This window comes from Cervus elaphus, chromosome 26 (genome assembly GCF_910594005.1).
Source record: "Cervus elaphus chromosome 26, mCerEla1.1, whole genome shotgun sequence".
NCBI lineage: Eukaryota > Metazoa > Chordata > Mammalia > Artiodactyla > Cervidae > Cervus > Cervus elaphus.
This window is the reverse complement of record NC_057840.1, coordinates 30,316,147-30,339,363: the sequence shown is the minus strand read 5'-3', so window position 1 is coordinate 30,339,363 and position 23,217 is coordinate 30,316,147. Positions and strand designations below refer to the sequence as shown.

Sequence of the window (23,217 nt, the reverse complement as noted above, 5' to 3'; positions counted from 1 at the left end):
TTCCCCCTGACCTTCTCCCAATCCCCTCAAGCTTTGGAGAAATATCTTCTTACCATGACCAGAAAAGTCACTTGGTTAAGTGGTAGCATTGGGAGTGATCAAGGATGGCTTTGAGAAGCTTGAGCCTCTCTGCTTTTGAACCAGTCTATATCCCCCTTTCCTTCTTGATTAGAAGTGAAGGCTATTGGGGCCTAAAAGTCAGCCCCAATAACTTTTATAAGATGGAGGAGTTGATAATCCCAGGAAAACATGAGTTCACAGGCCCAAATAGTTAAACAATTAGGGAATTAAATCACCTAAAGAAAGAAACAAACTGCTTCCATTTCCTGACTATTGTAAACAGTTTTGCTATGAACATTGGGGTGCATACATCTCTTTTAATATATGCCCAGGACATATGTCCAGGAGCTGGATTGCTGGATCACATGGTAGTCCTATTTTTAGTTTTTTTTTAGGGCTTCCCTTGTTGCTCAATTGGTAAAGAATCTTCCTGCAATGCAGGAGACCCAGGTTCAATTCCTGAGTTGGGAAGATCCCCTGGAGAAGGAAATGGGAACCCATTCCAGTAGTCTTGTCTGGAGGATCCCATGGACAGAGGAGCCTGGTGGGCTACAGTCCATGGGGTCACAAGAGTTGGACATGAATTAGCAATTAAACCACCACCACTGTGGAACCTCCATACTGTTCTATATAGTGGCTGTATCAATTTACATTCTAACCAACTGTGTAGGAAGGTTTCCTTTTCTCCGTACTCTCTCCAGCACTTATCTTTTGTAGATATTTTGATGATGGCCATTTTGACCCATGTGAGGTGATACCTCATTGTGGTTTTGCTTTGCATTTCTCTAATAATTAATGGTGTTGAGCATCTTTTAATATACCTGTTAATCTTCTGAATGTCTTCTTTGGAGAAATGTCTATTGAGGTCTTCTGCCCATTTTTTATTGGGATGTTTTTGACATTGAGTTGTATGAGCTGTTTGTATGTTTTGGAAATTAACCCCTTGTCATTCACATCATTTGCAAATATCTTCAATTCCATAGGCTGTCTTTTCATTTTGTTGGTTTCTTTTGTTGTGCAAAAGCTTTCAAATTCGATACATGCACCCCAGTGTTCATTGCACTATCTAGAGTAGCAGCCTAAATGTCCATCAGTCGATGCATGGATACAGTACTGGAATATTACTCAGACATAAGAAGAATGAAAAGCTGCCATTTGCAGTAACATGGATGGGCCTACAGAATATCATAGTGATTAAGTATACAAAGACAAATACTGTGTGATATCATACGAGGAATAAAATAAATAAGTACAAATGGATCTATTTACAAAACTGAAAGACTCATAGACATAGAAAACAAACTATGACTAACCAAAGGCAAACAGGTAGGGGAAGGAAAAATTAGGAGTATGGGTTTAACGGATACACACTGCTACATATAAAATAGATAAGAAACAAAGATCTACTATATAACACAGGGGACAATATTCAATATCTTCTAATTAATCTATAATGGAATATAATCTGAAAAAATATATATTAATAGCTGAAACACTTGGCTGAACAGCTGAAACTAACATGATACTATAAATCAATTCTGCTTCAATTCAAAAAATAAAAAAGAAACAAACTAGATAAGCCATGCTATGTAAAAAAAATTTTTTTGTTTGTTTGGAGTTTGAAGCAGAGAAAGGTTTATTTCAGGGCCACACAAGGAGATGGTGGCTCATGCTCTAAAAATCCCCAAGTTCCCTGAAGGGTTTTGTTTTTGTTTTTTTTTTAATATTACAATATCATTATGTGTGCTCAGTCACTCAGTCTGGTCTGACTCTTTGAGGCCCCATGGATTGTATCTCACTGGGCTCCTCTGTCCATGGAATTTTCCAGGCAAGAATACTGGAGTGGGGTGCCATTTCCTCCTCCAGGGGGTCTTCCCAACTCAGGGATCGAACCTGCGTCTCTTGTGTCTCTTACATTGGCAGGAGGATTCTTTACCACTTAAGCACATTTATTATTCATCTAAATCATATAATTGTGGCAATTAAGTTGGCGGCCTTTCTTTTATAGTTATCTTGAAGAATCGGACATGACTGAGCAACTAACACTTTCACTTTATGCAGCTTTATTTAGTACGATTTCTTTAAGATGACACTGATTTATTCAGGTAAAAATATTTTTTTTTAAAGAAGAGAAAATCAAGAATTTAAAGCAAGCAGGGTAAATCTAATTAAGGGTTTCAGGGACATAGAAGGTGGGCTTGATGATCTTCCTTCTGTGTCTATTGAGCAGGAGTTAGGTCTGATGAGAGATGATACAGAAAGAGAGGAGGCAGCCAAAGGGCATCCTTCAGGACCGCTGCCTGGAGAGGGAAGGACGCATGACTAGAGCCTATCTGGGCCATGAAAACATGAGCACGGAGGTGGTTTTGACCCATCCACTACCACTCTGGACAAGAGGTTTACTGACTGGCTAAGTGGATCTCATCTCACTAATATGAAGTTGTGATATATGGCGATAGATTGGAGGAGCAGGTAAAGCTGAATTATGCAGTAGAAAGGCCCTATAAATACTTGTCTCCCAAAATGCATATGCATATGTCTAAAGATGTCCTTGAGAGGACATCTAAACCAAGACAGGACCTGAAGGAAGATTTATTTATCTCTCTTTTCTTTCAGACCCTGTCAGAGCTGAGGAGCTAGAAAAACCGAGGTTAAGAGCCAATGAAGAAATGACTGACCCTTTCATGGATCCTCTCCCCCTGAATCCCAGAGTCCCTTCCTTAGGACAAAGAAGGGGGAAAGGAGCATATAAAATATTAAAAATTTAATCTGCATTGAAAAAGTCTGTACTGATCCTTTCTGTTTCTCAAGGGAACAATAATATTGATACTATGGGATCTGCCTTAGGTGTTAACAGATGTGTAAGGGAATTCAACAGAGCAGAGATGAGTAAATAAAATAAAATGAAATAAAATAATATATTTTTAAAATAAAATTATTTTATTTGTATCCCTACAGAGTTTAGACTACTTATTACCACGTATTTGAGAATTCTTAAAGAATATACTTAATAGTTTTAAAAAGTAAAAAAATGAGTAAGCTGAATAAAAAAATAGAAATATGATTTAGTTCAAGATCTTTGAAACTAAAGCACACACACAAACATCACAGTTGCTAACCAATTTACCGGCTCAAAGTTGGGTAGCACAACATCTTCATCCCCAATGACGAAGGTCACCATGCTGCAGATATGTATGGAGTGGCCCATGGGGGAGTATGCAGTGAAGAGCAGCATGTGTCTCCTAAAGAGAGTGAACACAATATATAAATCAATGGTCTCCTTTGTTGTAGTCCTTGCCTCTGTTAGCTTCTTGATGATACTTTGTGCTCAAATGAAGTCAAAGGTTAGTATGGGCTGAATTTTGTAACACACATGAGGTAATGACTGATGAATTTTTACTCTGAAAGAACCTTCAGAGAGCATGGAATCTATATTTCACTAATTATGTTGAATAAAAGCAGTCACACTAAATGACAAAATTGCACAGATTGGAGACATCTCCCATGCACTGCAGACATATTGCAAAAGACTGGTTCTGATTTTCCCCTCACAACAGTAATAATTCACATTGGCCCAGTGCTTTGTAGATTTCATAGTCATTTTCTCACAAATGCACAGCTTCATGTATGTTACTATGTCTCTCCTACCAGGTCGTAGCACCATGGAGGGGACTGAGAGCATGTTTGAAACCTTCCTGTTGGCTGCTTAGGTCCCTGTGGGGGGAAATGTGGATAGAAGTAGTAAATTGAGAAAGTGTTTAGCTGTTCCGTTGTATTTTACTCTTTGCTGCCCCATGGACTGTAGAGTAGTCCGCCAGGTTCCTCTGTCCATGGAATTCTCCAGGCAAGAATACTGGAGTGGGTTGCCATTCCCTTCTCTAGGGGATCTTCCTGACCCAGAGACTGAACCCAGGTCTCCTGCATTGCAGGCTGATTCTTTAGTGTCTGAGCCACCAGGGAAGCCCAGATAAAAGCAGATTCTTTATCAGTTCCCTATCCTTGGTCATCTTGATGAATGAGCACTCAGACAGAAAAATGATTTCTGGGAGAATCTTTCCAAACTAGAGTTTTTAGGGGAGATGTGAAAAATACAGTATCTCTAAAATTTATTATTCCTCTAAGAATATTGGATGCTTGCCATAGATTATTTTAGCACTTTATTTTGTTGCTTGGATTTTGCTTTTTGAATAAGAGCCATAGCTTTTCATTAATCACATAGAATTATCATGATTGATCTTGGGAAATTCAGCAAAATATTTATCTTATCTGAAATATGAGGTAATATTTTGAACTTATCAAAAATCATGAAAACTTTTCAATTATGTATCTTTTCTTTAAAACGGGAAATGTGATGTGTTTAACCAATTGTATCTTAGTTTAAAATAAAACTACAGGTAAAATTAAAAATAACTACAGGTAAAACTATAGATTTACAGAAAAAAATTGTTTTTAAATAAAATCATGGTCCTTATTAAGAACTATGGCATAATAAAACAAAAAGATCATTTTAATAAATTAATTTTAGGAAATACTGGATTAAACACATTTAAAATGTACTCTTTACTAAAGAAGTTTCATATTCTTTGACAATTATGCATCTTCCAAAAGGTACAGCGTTTCTTCAGTTTATTTGTTTCCAGAATTATTTTTCTCAAGAATCATGATAATAGGCCTATACTTTGTGAAATCACTTTAGGAAACTACATATTAGATTCCATATTGTTTCATTATCTAGTAGTCAAAAGTTTACAAGTCTTCAAATAATTCTTAGTATGGGAAAAATAAAGTCACTCCATACCCAACAGGCAGGCGAACTACTGTAGCCTTGGTAGCATAGGTGTGAATTGTCACAACGAGATGGCGTGGCCTCAGAGATTTCCAGGAAACCGTCTCAACTGTAAGTAGTCCAGGCTCTATGGGAGGGCTGTTCTTTGTTAAAGCTTTAGGAAAAGTTAAAAAAAAAAGATATATATATATATTTATATAAATTCAATTGTGAGAGTCTAGTTGGCTATCACTAGTATTGCTTTTTTATCAATATGACATTAATAATAATATATTATAATAATATTAACAACAACCAAGAATTAGACATATTCTGAAAATGCTCATAAAACATTAGAAATTATGCTGGGTAAATAGTTATGGGAAATAATACCCGAGAGGAAGCAAGATCTCCATTCCTATTCCTACTTTTCTCCTCGTAGTCATTCACCCAGCTGAAGAAACCAGGAATGGAAAAGTTAGAAAAAAAGAGGTCAGCCAGGGATATTTCACTGTAGTATACCACTGCTTGGCTTATGTAGGGCAGTAATCACAATATCCTGCTGGATGCAATTTTAAAGGAGGAAAATTACTACATCTGGGAAAATGAGAGATTTTCCTAAGAAAGTGTTAAAACAAGGGCAAAATATACTACATTTTATCTAAGTTTTTTTACCTTTGATTCTTAGCTTTAAGTGTGTGGAGAAATAACAGATAATAAACAAAACTTTCATTTCAATTAAAGTAACATTTTAAATTCAATTGTATTTTGTAAATTAATTAAAACAATCTAATTAAACTTTAATTAACTTTTTAAAAATCTGAAAGTGGGTAGAAAATATTATTCTTCATTGGTAGCTGAGGGCAAAGTACTTTTTACCTTGTTTTGCAGCTAACCCTCAAGCTAATGTTACAGGCCACCACAAGATCTAAAACACTTCTATGTATTTGGAGTTTCAATGTTCTAGGATGTGGTACAGCTTAGGAACTGTTAGTTAGGTAGACATACTAAACTCACACTGCTGAAGTCTGGAATGTTTATTCAACAAATATTTATTGCCTACCTGCTACACATCTGATACCACTCAAAACATTGGGCATATCTTGGTAGGAAAACCATAGTCTCTGCCATCAAGGTAGGCAAGAAATTCAATATTAAGCATGCAGCAAATATTTATACCTGTACAGGGTCAGAGCTGTTCATTTAAGTTACATATAAATGCTTTAGTAATACAAGTCAATCAAAGAATACTGTTTTGTGCATATGGGCATGTGTTCACAAGAAATTGGCCTTAGAGAAGAAAAGGAACAGTCTGTCTGTTAGAATAGGAAGGAAGGGTGACTAGAGCTTGAGAGAGTTCAATATGAGATGAGTGGGTCATTTCTGATCTCTCCTATCTCTTCAGTGAAAACAGTAGCAAGGTCATCAACTGAAAAGGAGGAAGGATGAGAGTGGGAATTGGAGATTTGAAGATGGAGAGAGACCTGCAGGTTTGCAATAATCATCCATAAGAATGAAAATTGGGAGAATGAAAGAACTTGGGGAACGTTGACAGTGCTTAGGTCATTTGTTTGTTCTTGTTGAGGTTCGTGGTCCTCAATTTAAAATGGGGCTCACTAGTAGGAATTTTTTCTTCAGTTACACTCAGCTGCTCTGATGCAATCCCAGGTCAGGCACAGGGATATTTTCAACCAGTATTAGGGTTTTGTCAGAAACATAACTCGAGAGGGTAAGAAAGCACTTGCGTTGAGGGCACATGTGAAGAAACGTCAATGAATACAATGATGGGCATGGAAACTGTGTTGGGAAACAGAGAAATAAGGGTCTGATGAGGGTGGACACAGAAAAAGTTGTAAGGTTGATGAATGGTGGTCCCCACTAAGTCCAAGAATTGTAGGGGTGGGAATTCTAGAATGAACTGGAACTTCAGGTGTGGAGGTCAGAGAGCTTAAAATTGATTGAGATAATACAGTTATTGGTACAATAAAATCTATATAAAGCCATGATAGTAGGGGTCTGGGGGGTGGGGATGGAGATAGAGGCCTTTGGAAGAGTCAAATCAAAGAAGAGCTTGTGATTTTAAATAGATTTTTAAAGAATCAACAATGATGACATGTATAGGGGGGAAGAGAAACAGAGGGACTAGGTGTGCTAAAGAGGTAACCATGTGACCAGAACAAAGAGAGAGATGGGTGGCAAGAGTGAGCATACTCCTTGATGTCAGAGGAGCAGGAAGATCTTAGGAGGTCTGGAGAGGGAATAAGTTCCTTCATTTGGTGTCTAAAACGTGTAGCATACATTTTCCCTGAATGGAAAGTGAGATGGGCTTTCAGACTGTAATTTTCTCATAGCCCTCTTACCTCCAGATTCTCCCCAGCGTACCAATGCAGAAAAGCAGATCAGCAGTTCAATGGGCTTTAAACTGTCCACGAATAGGTGATAGGACACACGTTCATCTGAAAACTGCAAGAAATAGACTAATTGTTGCATTTCATGTCAGCCTGTTAATGCTGCTATTTCCCACTTCTAATGAAAGTATAATACCTGACATTCATAGAGCATTTAGTGTGTTCTAGACCCCACAACAAGTACTTTACAGATTTAATGAAAGGAAGAAAATCACACCGGTACATGCGGGCAGCAGTCCATGTGTCTGCAGAGACTGAGGCCAGCCACCATATCAGAGAGAGCCAAAGTTCTCCTCTGTGAGTAAAGAAAGGGGGTATGCTTGTTCCAGAAATGACAGTAGAGGAAGAAATTGAGCCCACAGCTGAGCAGTGCTCAGAAAATAGGTCCCTGATAAGTAAACAGGGAGAGAATAGAAATGTATTAAGGTAGTCTACTTGGGCTTCCCTGTTGGCTCAGATGGTAAAGAATCTGCCTGCAATGAGGGAGACCTGGGTTCAGTCCAATGGTTGGGAAGATCCCCTAGAGGAGGGCATGGCAACCCACCCCAGTATTCTTGCCTGGAGAATCCTATGGATAGAGGAGCCTGGCTACAGTCCTTGGGGGTCACAAAGAGTCACCCACAACTGAGTGACTAACCATATGCTACTTTGTGGTTTTTGCTATTACTCCTTCATTCTACAAGGTCTTCAGAACTATACCCATTGCATGCTAACGAACCAAACTGGGGGCTTCCCTTGTGGCTCAGCTGGTAAAGAATCTGCCTGCAGTGTGGAAGACGTGGGTTTGTTCCCTGGGTTGGGAAGATCCCCTGGAGAAGTGAAAGGTTACCCTCTCCAGAACAAAACTGGATTTTTGCTGGGGGCATGCAAGAAAGTACTGAGCGCAATTGGAATACCTCTTAGTGGACAGGCACATAAGGATTACATGAATATAATTTCAATCCATCTTAGGTGGGTACTATTAATGTCTATCATGGATGAAGAAACTAAAATACAGAGAGGGTAAGTAATTCGTCAAAGGTCACAGAGCTTGCAAGTAGCACAGCTGAGATTCAAAAGTAAGTCTGTCTATCTACTAATACCTAACTCCAATGTTAGTCTTTCAATTATTGTGCTATTACTGCACTTCAATTTCCCTGTGCTTCAACATAATTTTGACTGATGATGTACAGTAAATGTGTTAATTTAACTGTCATTATACTTTAAAGGCTTTCTATATTATTTTACAACAATATTTAAATAAGTTGAAATGCAAAAAAAAAACCAAGTTATATTGTGAAAAAGAAATCCTTAATAATCAAGTATAATAAGATTTCTAGAAATGTTTGATGCAATGTAACTATTGAAAATGACTGCGTCATTCAAAGTTTTCCAGTAGTTAGCATTTGACATTCTATTTTAGTTTTCTTTTGTTTTCTTTTGTCTGCAACATGTTGGTGATAGAACAGTTGTTTCAAATACTCCCTGTCTAAAACTCTGAAGGACCCTGGATTTGCCAGTGTAGCCTGTGCGAGCAAGGAGGAGGCTCTACCTTGCTATTTGCCATCATTTTAAATTGTCTGAGAATTTGAAGATGAGGTGGCTCTGGAGGCCACATGCAGGGAATCTGCCCTGGTGCAGGCAAGAGACATCTTTGCAAGCCCCCTGCCAGCCCCCATGACATCACCCATGGGGACAGCTAATGGATGTTCACAGGACAAGCCTCAGACTCTGTGTCCCAGTTCCGCAGGCAGTGCCTGTGGCCACTAAAATCAGGACTCAAAGGGAAAGTATTAGTTGCTCAGTCTTGTCCGACTCTTTGCGACCTCATGGACTGTAGCCCGCCAGGCGCCTCTGTGTATGGGGTTCTCCAGGCAAGAATACTGGATGGATTACCATGCCCTTCTACAGAGGATCTTTCCTACTCAGGTATCGAACCCGGGTCTCCTGCATTGCAGGCAGATTCTTTCCCATTTGCGCCACCAGGGAAGCCCCTAAATCAGGACTGCCTAGCCTCAGATCATGGACCGTCCAAACTAAAGGCCGTTAATTTTGGGTACTAACAACATCCTCTAAGTCATCCTTTTCTCAGACCATTGATGCTAAAAAAAAAAAAAAAAATCAGGGGGATGAAGGTACTCATAATGGATGCTGTCATTTTATTTTGCCAAGCTGAAACTTTAAAAGGAAAGTAAAATTCTGTATTTACTATCACTTCATAAAAATGTCCAAATACACACACACACATATATATTAGGGTGGCAATGTAAAACAAAAACTCATGTGCCAAATGCTCTTAGTAATAATAATGACAGCCAGCATTTATTTTTCACTTAGTATTAGGCATTCTTCTAAGTGTTTTACACAAATTCTGTCATTCCTTTCTCAACTCTGATTTAGGTCTCTCACTGTCATCATATAAATAAGTAAATCGAGGCAAAGAGTCCTATCCCAAGTGAAATTTGCATTCAAAACCAGGCAGTCTGGCTCCAGAGCCATGGATCTGCTTCCTCCAGAGGTGCTCTAGTGAGAAAGGCTTCACTGAGGACAAACCTGGTTCTCCTGTTGTTTGTGCCACTTACTAGTTTGGTGACCTTGGGCATTTTAGCCAAACTTGGTCTGCTTCAGTTTCCTAATCTGAAAATTGATAATAATAATAGTCTTTTCATTTGATTTTCCTTGAAAAGTTGATGCAATAAAGAACCTAGTTCAAGGCTGGGAACAGAGGGAGCACCTATAAATGACTATCATTTAACTGTTGCCAGTAATTTGAATATGATGACATTCCTAAATTAACTATAAATGGTAAATAAATGTCATACCACACACTGGGTTCTGCCATTCCCAATTAACAGTTTGGGTTTTGTTTGTTTGCTTTTGCTTTGTTGGCTTTTTTATCTTCATAAAGTCAAAGCATTCCTCTGGGTATGTTTTGTAGACAGATTTCTGAGCCAGGTCAATCATTCTGCCAGCCCCAGTCACTAGTAAGGAGCTGATTTGTACTTTCAGAGCAGGCAGCCAGCTACAAAGCACCTCTTGAGGGATGCTCAAAAAGGTGTTCTCTGTCTGCATTTTCATCTAGTACAAGTGCAAAGGGAGAAGTCATCTCCAAGCCTCCTTACTTCCCCCAACTCTGCATTAGCTCTGCGAGATGTGAAGTTATCACTGGGGCTTGCATGGCTTCATACAAGCAACAAGCATGTTTCAGTGTAATTTAATTTCCCAGGATACATTTCATCATCTTCTCCAAAATTCTACCCCATGTGAGACTTGTTCATTAATTCATTTAACAATTTTTTTCAACCAAGTTTCTACTTCATGCCAGGGCCTCAACAGTAAAGAAAAGGACAGAGTCCTCCTTAACATGCTGACATGAAGTGGATAGGTAGGTGGAGGAACACAGAGGAATGACCATACAGTCAGGATGGAGGGAGGAAAGGGTTTGAGTGTGGACAGTCACACGGAATGCGTGGAAAGAGCATACTTGACTCAGACTCTATGGCCAGGAAAGGAGGTCTCACGGCATCCGTGCTATTCTGAGGGACTTGCAGACATTGGTCAGAGGAAGGTGAATGAACCTCAAGCAGTGGGAAGGACTAATTCGAAGTAATTTCAAGCAGAAGGAAGAATGTGGGCTGATATAGCAAAAATGATAGTGAAAATGTGTTTATGTTTTAGAAATTGTGTGCAAGTCAGTGAACATTAATTAGCAGAAGACATATGAGATGTGGGTTTGGTCCCCGGGTTGTGAAGATCCCTTGGAGGAGGGCATGGCAATCCACTCCAGTATTCTTGCCTGGAGAATCCCGTGGGCAGAGGAGCCTGGTGGGCTACAGTCCATAGGGTTGCAAAGAGTTGGACATGACTGAAGCGACCTAGCATGCAAGCATGCAAAGTGAATTTTTTGTGCTTTTCCTCCCTTTATTTATAAGTCAAAATTTCCTTCATGTGAATTTATAAAATAATGCATCTCAGGATTGAACTTCTGCAACATAACCAGATGGATCACACTTGGAAATACCAGGTAGCAGAATTTTGCTTATTGTCTGGGTAGGTGATTAGTAGAAGACCCTAACAATTTTTAAAAATATAATTATAAGTTTAGAAATGCTTGATAAATTTGAAAGTGTTTTTCACTAGCATGATTCCATCAAAAATTTAAGAAGCAAAAGAGAAGATATTATAAGGTATTTACCTTGAATTCTGATTTTTGAAAGTTAAGGCAATATGAACTTGGTTTGTGGAAAATATATATAGTCCTGAAAAACATTTATAACAGGTTATTGTCATTATATGCAACAGACTAGTACTACATATTAAGTTTCTCAGACATGAATAATCATAGGCAAAACAGGTAAAGATAGATGAAAGTTACAAGAAATAATAACAACTCAGAGAGGAAAAACATGGTTGCCAGGGCTGGGGGTGGGGAAAATAAGAAGAGATTGGTAAAAAGAGTACAAACTTCCTGTTACAAGATGAATAAGGTTTGAAGATCTAATGTGAAACACGGTGAGTATTGTTGATAACACTACATTGTATAATTAAAATGTGCTCAAAGAACAGAACTTAAATGTTCTCACACAAAATAAAAAGATAAACATATGAGGTGATAGATATGTTAATTAAATGGATGGGGGGATCTTTCACAATATGTACGTATTTTAATTCATCACCAGGTACACATTTTTTTTTTTTTTTTTGAGTACAGTTGCTTTACAAAGTTGTGTTAATTTCTGCTATTACAATGAAGTGAAACAGCCCTATACGTACATATATCTCCTCCTTCTGGAGCTTCCCTCCCACGCCAGCCCTCTAGGTCATCACAGAACACTCAGTTAAGCTCCCTGTACAATATAGCAAATTCCCACATCTATTTTACATATGAAACTGTATATATGTCAGTTTTAATCTCCCAATTCATCCACCCTCCATGCATACTAACTACTTATCATTTTATCTGTCAATTTTGCATAAATAAAGCTGGGAAAAAGAACAACTGTATTGAATTAGTTGCCTGACAAGGACACAAATGATCTGTCTCTGTGAATAAACTTAAACAAAAAATAAGTCTTTGAGAAGAGGCTGAAATTGGCCTGAGACTGGTTCGGCTACCCAAGCTTCATGTGGATAATCAACTCATCCATATTTCCTTCTAATATTTTTGTGTACTATTAGATCAACACCAGACTAACACTGGCTTAACTCTTTTAAATGAAAGCTAAAAATCAAAGGCTTATATATCCATTATATTACACACACATAAAATTTATACTTACTGAAAACATACACAGAAGTCTTCAAAATCCAACCATATTTCTTTAGAAACACTGTTATTTATTGTTGTAAGTTCCTCCTGCGATTTTTCCTGTGTTGCTGTTGTCTGGCTGACCAAATCTTTTTCCAAACTGATTCCCTCAGCTGGATGGACTGTGTCATTGATTCCATAGTCTGCTAGTTCATCTGTGCAGAGCAGGAGACAACAGTATCAAACACACCTAGGCTGTTAAATACTAAGTTATTAAGGTATGGAAAACAGTAGAGGGGAGCTCACATATTGAAGTCTGTTTTTGAGAAAATATTTCCTGAGATAGTAATTTCAGGCCTCGGATTTGTAGATGTCCATGCAGAAACCCATTTTCATATGCTCAGGAGAATTTAATCCTATCTTGTATGCAGTGTCCAGAAAATCTGAAAATGCCTTTGTAAATCTGTGTACACATTCTCTGCAGATTGTAAAGTTATATATATATATATATATATAACCGAATTTAGCTGCTTTATGCTTTATGTATGGTCAAACAAGTCACTCCTAAAGGAAATCAACCCTGAATATTCACTGGAAGGACTGATGCTGAAGCTGAAGCTCCAATATGTTGGCCACCTGATGTGAAGAGATGACTCACTGGAAAAGACCCTGATGCTGGGAAAGATTGAAGTCAAGAGGAGAAGGGGACAACAGAGAATGAGATGGTTGGGTGGCATCATTCAGTCAATGGACATGAGTTTGAGCAAACTCAGGGAAATAATGAAGGACAGGGAAGTTCATGCTACAGTTCATGGGGTCACAACTGAACAATGCATGTAAAATCTGCTATAAACGGACATTAAGAGATGGGATGGCCCAGACAATAGAAGAAACAAAAATTTGAAAGATCTACGGTGACTGACATCTTTATATAAGACAATTGATCTCCATAGTCAGTGATTCTGCAATCTTATATTATGTTTATCAAGGCCATACATTTCCTGTATACTTTCTGGAACCACAATGTTATATATATACAAGCCACACAACACTGTGTTTGGAATGTGAGCCTTGGGAGTTCGCTCCCTGGGTCAGGGAGATCCCCTGGAGAAGGGAATGGCAACCCACTCCAGTAATCTTGCCTGGAGAATCCCATGGACAGAGGAGCCTGGTGGGCTACACTCCATGGGTTCACACAGAGTCAGGCAGGACCGAAAAACTGCAAGTCCATGGGGTCACAGTCAGACACGACTGAGCAACTAACACTTTTACACACACAAGCCATTATTTAGGAACTGAGGAATTTGCAGTGGTTTTAGTGCTTTGATCCTAATGTGCATGCATTAAAACACATGAGCATGACTCACAGGGCTTTAATCAGATTGTCTTTCATTTTGACTTTAAGTTTGAATTTAACAAGTGCGATTATCTGATTTTTCTAGCCGGGAGCGGATTAAACTCTACACATCAGAGGGGACCTTGGGGTGGGGGTGGGATGCTGAGAACAGGAGAAGGGAGAGCAAGAAGCTGTCAGAAAGCAGAGAGCCCTTTGTATTTTGATATCTGAGAAAAAAGTCATGAGAAGATTATTGATTTACCTTTTCCGAGTACAGGTTGTAAAGTAACAGTTCCCTGTGAATTGAAAGGAACACACTGAGAAATCATTTATAAATTCAACAAAACATGGCTGCTCTCTAAAGCACCATGGTTTTCAAAAAGGTTCATACAGTCTTCTAAACACTGGAGAAATTGAAATTTCTCTAAATCCTTAATAAAACATACAGCAAAATGGAATTTGTTTTCAACCTTAAAATCCAAAAGATGTGAATTTGACTGAGAGTTTACATTTGTGACATTAAAATACTGCTTATATGAGCTTATTACGTGTTTGAATCTTATAAGAAAATTTAAATTAAAGCAATAATATCCCTGAGTAGATATGTTAGATGGTATGAGGCACTGATAATTTATAATTTATACACTGATAATTTATACAGATTGACAAAAATGAGGTTATGATTAATGGTTAGTATACAGAAACTAGTGGGGCTTCTCTTGTAGCTCAGTCCCTAAAGAATCTGCCTGCAATGCAGGAGATCTGGGCTTGACTCCTGGGTCAGGAAGGTCCCCCGGAGAAGCAGATGGCAACCCGCTCCAGTATTCTTGCCTAGAGAATCCCACGGACAGAGGAGCCTGGTGGGCTACAGTCTATGGGGTCGCAAGAGTTGGACATGACTGAGTGAATAAACACACATACAGAAACTAGAAAGGATTATTTCAAATTATAAAAAATCATTTCTCAAACTTTTAACAGGGAAAATACATTGAATGCACATGTAGTACTCTGCTATTTCTGGAATACAATGAAAATAATTTAAAAGATAAAATTGTATAAATTTATACAGTCTAGGGATGGGTGATGTTAACAATATTTTGGACGATGTAAAGTGGGGTGGAGAAGACAACAGAGTAGAGATAATTGAATATGAAGTGTTAGTGAGAAGCAAGCCCATCCAAGCCTTAGAAGCCCAGAAACAACTAGCAGGCATCTGAGAAGGAGAATACTCCAGTACTTTGGCCACCTGACACGAAGAACTGACTCATTCAAAAAGACCCCAAAGCTGGGAAAGATTGAAGGTGGGAGGAGAAAGGGACAACAGAGGATGAGATGGTTGGATGGAATCACCGACTCAACGGACATGAGTTTGAGGGGGCTCCAGGAGTTGGTGATGGACAGGGAAGCCTGGAGTGCTGCAGTCCATGGGGTCGCAAAGAGCTGGACATGACTGAGTGACTAAACTGAACTGAAAAGAAGGAAAGGAGATGCAGGCTGAAAATACAGGGGTGGGTTGAATGTCTATATAAGGAACAGATGAATCCCCACTTCTCCCTAATCCCTCCTGGTTTAGCATCTATCCTTCTTCAGCCTAAATAGGACACTGGAACTTGAGTCAAGTGGAGAAATTAAATGAAAAATCTCCAGATCTGGGTTCACAGACAGAGTGGGAATCAAGAAAGGCTACTACAAAGAGGGGAGAGGAATTAAGTGAACATCCACATGACGAACTTTGAGACTCTCAGGAACTCTGCTGCTTGGCTTTAATAACTCTGGTGGATAAGAGTATGACAATCCTTACCACCACATTCCACCCCAGCAGGGAGATTAGAGAACCCTTAACCTGAGAAACTGAACAGAGCTGGAGGAAAACCTTCGGGAATCTCATATTTGGAGTCAGTCCCACCCCCAAATGAAGCTCATTTATCCCCAATTATCTCAAATTAAAGCTACCAGCTGACAAGCTCTATCCATGCCATAAAGCTTCTTCTAATCAGCAGCCCTGTAATGTCATAAACTCCTTATATGTGTATAACAAAGTACTGCTAGGCAATTGAGGAAAGAGCCCCATATAAAAGAAAGAAACTAATGGATGTGGATAGAGATATTCATAGGAACCAGAAATAATAATATAGGGAGACGTTTTAAAAGTTAGTATTATCAGAAAGTTAAGAAGATAGTCATTTATCACATGGTAAACTTCTATAAAAATACATCAGAAACAAGGTAGAGCTCTTAGAATCTAAAAATAGGAAAGTGAAATAAATTCAACAGAAAGTTTGAATGTAAAGTTGATTTTAGAAAAGACAAAGAGACTAAAACTGCAAAAAACTTTTAAAGAAAACATAAGTGAAGAGCTTCGTGACTTTGGGTTTGACACTGGTTTCTCAGATTTGACAACAAAAACAGACAACAAAAGTAAAAAGAAATTGGACTATGGAGAAAATCTTCTGTCATTCAAAAAGAGATCATCAACAGTGAAAATGCAGCCTATGGGATGAGAGAAATTATTTGCAAATCATATGTATAATAAAGGGTTAACATCAGAATATACAAAGACCTTCTTGCTCTCATAATCTTCATTTTCCATGCATCTTTTCTCAGGGAGTATTAGAAGATGCGTGCCATCGAAATTAGAGTATAAAGTAGGAGGACAGCATAGTTTCCAAAAATTAGAAAATCCATCAGAGGAGAGAGAGAAGAGAAAGTCCCGCGATGACAGTTGCAGGTTTCTACCAGTTTAACAAGAGCGAGAGAGCAAAGGATCCCAGGGATGATGTCTCCAGGAAAATTGTCGGCATTGATAGAATAATCTCACGTGTTCGTGTGGTGAAGGTGTTCAGAGGGTGTTTGTTTAATGGTGTTTCTTTAAAAAAAAAAAAAATCATTTGGGACAGCTCCCTAATGTGTCATAGGAAAAATAAGCAAGCAAAAAAAAAAAAAAAAAATGAAGCAATTAGTTGTACAAAAAGTTGTATAAGAAAAAACACCCAATCCTTCCAACTAGAATATTTTTAAAGGACGAATATTTTTATCCCTTATCATCTTTCTTCCATTACAGCTGGAAGTAACGATGAAGGTGGAAGAAGAAACAGGTAAATAATTAATTCCTGACTTGTGCTAAATCTTCATTCCTAGGGAATATCTGAAAACAGCCCTGTTTTCCCTATCATTTGTATCTATTTTAAGAGGCAAAGGTAAGGCAGTTTTGCTGTTTAAAAACATGAACCATATAAGGCTGAGCTAGTCTGTGATAACAAACCGGTCCTGAAATCTCAATGGCTTTAACACATAGGGTTAATGTCTCTCTCAGATTCAGTTCATTTGGGGGGACCCCATTTGAAGGGTTCCTTTCCCAGCTCAGACATCCCAATATAAACCCTTGTATTTTGTAGCGCTGCCTCTGGGACACGTGGTTTCCTGATTATTGTGGGAGGAGCAGAGGGGTACCTGTGTGGGGTACCTGTGTGGGGTACTGTGAAATGGGTACATAAGAAGCTTATTTTCAGTATTATTTATTGTGCTCAAATGCCATTTATGTACAATATATTTCACAGTTTAAGGGGAAAAAAAACTTTCATAGTTAAGAACTGGGCTAATAATAAGAGTAACATAGTTACCTGAGACATATTTTTTGCCAGTTGGTTTAAGTCTATCTGGCTAAAGGCTGCAGTTTCATCATTTTCAGTAAGGGAAGATAAACCAGATCCTGGAACCAGCCCTTTCTTAATAAAAGATCGTACAAAATGACTAATGAAAAAAAAAAGAACAATTTCTGTTAATCTTAATCTCTTGTTTAAAGCTACTAATAAATAACTGCAGTTTTTATTGAGATATAAGTGACATACAACATTATTATTAGTTTCAAGTATACAACATAACAATCAGTATTTGTATACATAGCAAAATGATAATCACAACTCTAAGAAATGTACATCACCACACGTAGTTACAATTTTTTCCCCTTGTTATAAGAACTTTTAAGGCCTATTATCTTAGTAATTTTCAAATATATAACAGCATTATTAACTATGGCTTCCTGGTGACTCAGCAGTAGAGTCCACTGGGTCGATGCAGGAGACATGGGTTCAATCCCTAAGTTGGGAAGATCCCCTGGAGGAGGAAATGGCAACCTTCTCCAATATTCTTGCCTGGGAAATCCCATGGACAGAGGAGCCTGGAAGGCTCCAAGGGGTTGCAAGAGTCAGACATGACTTAGCGACTAAAGCACCATCATTATTAACTAGAGTTACCATGCTACACATTGCATTCCCAGGACTTATTTATTTTAAAACTGGAAGTTTGTATCTTTTGATTTCCTTCACTCATTTCATCCTCCCTGACCCCCTGCCTCCGGCAGCCACCAGTCTGTTCTCCTGTATCTACGAGTTTGTTTATTTGCTTAGATACCACATTTAACACCACATACACCACATATATGGTATTTGTCTTCCTCGTCTGCCTAATTTCACTTGCACGATGTCCTAAAGATCCATCTATATTGTCACAAATAGCAAGATTTCCTTCTTTTCTCAGTAATTGAATAATATATCTTTGTATTAACATTTTGTCAACAATAGAAAGTCCTGATTTTATTCATTTTATTAATCTCCTTCTTCCACAACCAATAGTATTTTTTTTGCTTTGTGTTAAAAACATGTAATTGCTTTCTATACTACTGAAGCACTAGTCTCTGCCAGTCACTGCAACGCTGTAAAACTTTTCTGGAACACGGTTTATTTCAAAGTTATGGTGGTCATCTTTGTTGATGAGCAGAACACACAGGAATCTTACATTTGGAATTGATTTAATTAAGTATCAGAGCAATGTATCAGTGAAATAGGAATTGGAGTAAAACATTTAATTATGGGTGTGTGATATTTATAGAAGCTACCCAAGTACACAGTATTTTCTTTCAGGTTATTACTGACATGACCCCCAAATCAACACTGCCAAAGCTAGAAGTTAATGGGTACACTATGAGAGCATCACTGATTCAATGAACATGAACTTGGGCCAACTCTGGGAGATGGTGAGGGACGGGGAGGCCAGTGTGCTGCAGTCCATGAGGTTGCAGAGGTGGACACGACTTAGCAACTGGACAACAACAGTAATCTATTTGTTACAGTACAAATATTTTAGGTATGTCTGTTTCAAAGGTAAAATTAATTTTCATGTATATAGAACTTCCTTTACTTTTGGATTTTTCCTTGCTGGTGTTTGGTAAACCTTGCGGTACCTCAAGCTTTAGCTTTTTGTCTCAGATTTACCTGAAACTGCCACTAGAGGGTAGCACAAACACTTGTGAAGCTCTGATTCTTGCAAACAGGGCCAGGAGCCAGGAACAGGCAAACCAGGCCTAAGGCTGCTACGACAGTGTTCCAAGGAAGAGGAGTTGTGTAGCGATCACACTCCAGGGCTCATCAAAAACAGACCAACCGACCAGCTTTCTCTTATGCTGACCTGAGAACTCTGACTAGCAGTCAGGGAGGATGAAATGCCATTCACACATATTTTTGCTTTTGTCTAGGCCAGGTACAATGGATATACAAGGAAAGCTGAAACAGGTTCAAGGAGTGAATACGTTAACTGAATCCAAACACGTGTTGAAGTCACCTAGACCTGGGTTACAGAATTTCATCCACTATAATTAGGTAAAAACCTGAAAGAAGGAATAAGAAAATCAAGTAAAGGAGTCACATGGGAAGTTCATGTTATGAAACCAACACTTTTGTGGTCCCTCTTAGCATAGAGATTGTAGACGTCCGTGTGTGAAACTTTGAATCCTGAAAAAATTAGTCCTGATGGTCTGCAACTCCGGTTCATACAATCCACAAAATATTTGAGTAGTATGCAATCTCAATGAGCTAACAGATAATCAAAAACTATTTGGAATGATAAAATTATCATCTTAGTGGGTAACACTAACTATAAAATTAAGTAGAAAGATTACAAGGTTTACTATTTTTATGTTTAAGAAAATTCTGTCTCTACGTGGTATTTTGTGTTTGCAAGAGATGAAAAAGATGTAGGATGTTGCATAATCTAACAAATCAGGTCATAAAATACAGTTTTATATTTAATTTTAGGTTTGTAATGAAGTTATGGAGGCTTCCCTGGTGGTTCAGCAGTAAAGAATCCACCTGCGATGCAGGAGACTCAGGTTCGATCCTTGGGTCAGGAAGGTCCTCTGGAGAAGGGAATGGCTACCCACTCCAGTATTCTTGCCTGGAGAATCCCATGGACAGAGGAGCCTGGTGGACTACAGTCCATGGGATTGCAAAAGGTCAGACATGACTGAGAGTTATAGGTATAAGAGAATTTTTGGTTTGTAAAATCTAATAGTTCAGGTCAGTTGCTCAGCCGTGTCTGACTCTTTGTGACCCCATGGGCCGCAGCATGCCAGGCCTCCCTGTCCATCACCAACTCCTGGAGTTTACCCAAGCTCATGTCCATCGAGTTGGTGATGCCATCCAACCATCTCATCCTCTGTCATCCCCTTCTCCTTCTGCCTTCAATCTTTCCCAGCATCAGGGTCTTTTCAAATGAGTCAGCTCTTTGCATCAGGTGGCTAAAGTATTGGAGTTTCAGCTTCAACATCAGTCCTTCCAATGAACACCCAGGACTGATCTTCTTTAGGATGGACTGGTTGGATCTCCTTGCAGTCCAAGGGACTCTCAAGGGTCTTCTCCAACACCACAGTTCAAAAGCATCAATTCTTATGCATAGGAAAAATCAAGGTTCCCCAGAAACGTCATTTTGATTATTTGTATTTTTAATGATGATTTATTTAATTGGTAAGGGATTTCCCTGGTGGTTCAGACAGTAAGGAATCTGCCTGCAATGAGGGAGACATGGAGTCAATCCCTGGGTCAGGAAGATTTCCTGGAAAAGGGAATGGCAACCCACTCTAGTATTCTTTCATGGAGAACTCCATGAACAGAGGGGCCTGGCAGACTACAGTACATGGGGTCACAAAGAGTGGAACATGACTGAGTGACTAACATTTTCTTCTTTTTCATATAATTGGTAAGAGTTTATTTATTCTTTTTAGCTTTTAAAGCACTTAAAGAAAAATAAAATATGCCACTATTGTAAATGCAATTTAAAATGTTTAAATAAATTCAGCTAACTTTTAAAACTTATTTAAAACTTTTATAGAAATTAATAACTTATTTATAAGATTTTTTATAAGTTAAAATGAAAGTTTGAGGAAAACTAGATTTGCAAATATAACAGAACAAATCTTTCAAACCAAAGTAGCAGCAAATTGATTTTTCTGTTTATAAGCTTCACGTGGCTAACTATGTCTACTTTGCAGCCTAGCAGTCCCTCCTCACTTACTTTTCAGTGTTTAATCGCTGATGGCACAGAACTGCAGGAGCCTTAAAAGTAAAAGATTTCAATAATATTTTTAATATTTTCAACTTAACTAGAATCCAGAAATGGTAGATTAACTGGCTATGATGCAAACAGGCTCTAGAAGTAGGAAAATACAATGAATAGACTTCTAATCTAAATTCTGACTGCTTTTATTCATCAGTTTATACTCTTATCATGGATTTTAATATATCCAAGGGAAGAATAAACCATATCTAGTGGTAATTGTATTCATGACATATATAAGCCATTTGTATATATATATACAAGCCATTCAAAAATTTTAATGGTTTAAAAAATTAGAAAAAGTACACACATCATAAATGTAAAACTTGATGAAAACCTACCAAGTAAACATGGCCATATCACCATTATTCAGATCGAGAGACATTTTCAGGCCCCAGAAACCCTGCCAGGTGTCCTTGCCCATCACAGCCAACACTCTTCCCCACAGGTAACTTCCCGACTATTGATTTCCAGCACCATATATTGCTTTGTTTTTCTTTTTAATATCTGTATTAGTAAAATAATTTTAAAAAGACCATATACATTTTGTACCAGATTTCTTTGGTCTAATATTTTTGTATGTGACATTTATCCATGCTGATTTTTGTTGCAGTATTTCTTTCACTTTTATATCTATATATTATCACATTATATGTCTTGAGTTTTACTATGATATCCAGCTGCAGTTTTCTCTGTATTTACATTACATGAGTTTTCTTAGAAATTCCTGAATCTCGATTATTTTTCTTTAACTTCCGGGATAATTTTCCCATTATATTTTTATTTCGTGATTATTCCCCAAACTTTATCCTGTACTTCTAGGACCCATATATAAGTATGTTGATCTTTATCAACTTGTCTTATAAGTCTTTTACTGTACTTTCCTTCATTTTTTTCTTTTTGGTTTTAGTCTCTGAACATCAGTCTGGATATTGTCTTTTGACCTGTTTTTCATTTTTCAACTTATCTTTTTCTTTGTTTTACCTAATCTGTGATTAAACACATTCATTGAATTCTAAATATCAGTTATTCTGTCTTCCTTGGTTCTAGAACCCCATTTTTTTAAACCATTTTACATACTATTGAATATTATTTATTTTTATTTTTTACAACTTTATTGAGGGATTATTGAAGTACAGTTAACTGCACAAAGAATAAATTTGATAATCCTTGATATATGTATGTATCCATGTGTTAGTTATCAATTGCTTCATAACGAATCACCACACTTTTAATGGTAAAATCATATCACCCACTACTCCTTTTCATTTCTGCTATCTGTAGACTTCATTTTCACCACGATGAACTTCCCAGGTGGCACTAGTGATAAAGACTCTGCCTGCCAATTCAGAAGATGCAAGCGATGCAGATTCAATCCCTGGGTGGAGAAGAGCCTCTGGAGTAGGAAATGGCAACCTGCTCCAGCTCCAGTATTCTTGCCTGGAAGATTCCAAGGACAGAGGAGCCTGGCAGGCTGCAGTTCACAGGTTCACAAAGAGTCAGACACAACTGAGTGACTGAGAACATAAACATGAACTCATTAAAAACATTAGACCCAGGATCATAGGTTTTATTTCTATCCCTATTGTCACATTCAAATATTAGTAAATTTGAATTCTTCCTTTCCCTTCTTCATTGTCTTTGCTATTATATTTAGTTAGCTCTTTTTGTTTGTTTCCTTCTGAGAGTGACACACTTCATCTTCCAGGTATTTCTGACAATTTGATCTTGTGGTTTAATTTACCAGGTAATAATCAAAAGTATTTCCCAATGCTAATGTTTAAAGTAAAACAAAATACTGTGTTGTTCTCAAACAGACACCAAAGCTGTAAAGCCTCACATACTTAGGCCTTATTTTAACCAATTCAAAATTTATCTTAAATGTTTATTACTGTGAAATAGAACCTAAATTTTTGTTTTCCTATAATCACTGCGTTTATACAAACTTTAATACATTTGCCACCAAACCATACATTTTTAACTACACAAATCACAGAATACTTCATCAGTTAACAAGAGGTATTCATGGGAAAGA

General features: G+C 37.9%; 1 protein-coding gene across 1 annotated transcript in view; it reads right to left on the bottom strand.

Moving 5' to 3' along the window:
• ADGB (androglobin) overlaps positions 1–23,217 on the bottom strand; it is a 178,598-nt gene that overhangs the window by 79,204 nt on the left and 76,177 nt on the right. The window contains exons 13-19 of the mRNA XM_043888501.1: positions 17,417–17,546; positions 14,059–14,092; positions 12,492–12,675; positions 11,408–11,471; positions 7,186–7,288; positions 4,859–5,000; positions 3,188–3,302 (exon numbers count right to left, since the gene is read on the bottom strand). Coding sequence (XP_043744436.1) covers positions 3,188–3,302; positions 4,859–5,000; positions 7,186–7,288; positions 11,408–11,471; positions 12,492–12,675; positions 14,059–14,092; positions 17,417–17,546 — 772 coding nt within the window. The remainder of the gene's footprint in view (positions 1–3,187; positions 3,303–4,858; positions 5,001–7,185; positions 7,289–11,407; positions 11,472–12,491; positions 12,676–14,058; positions 14,093–17,416; positions 17,547–23,217) is intronic.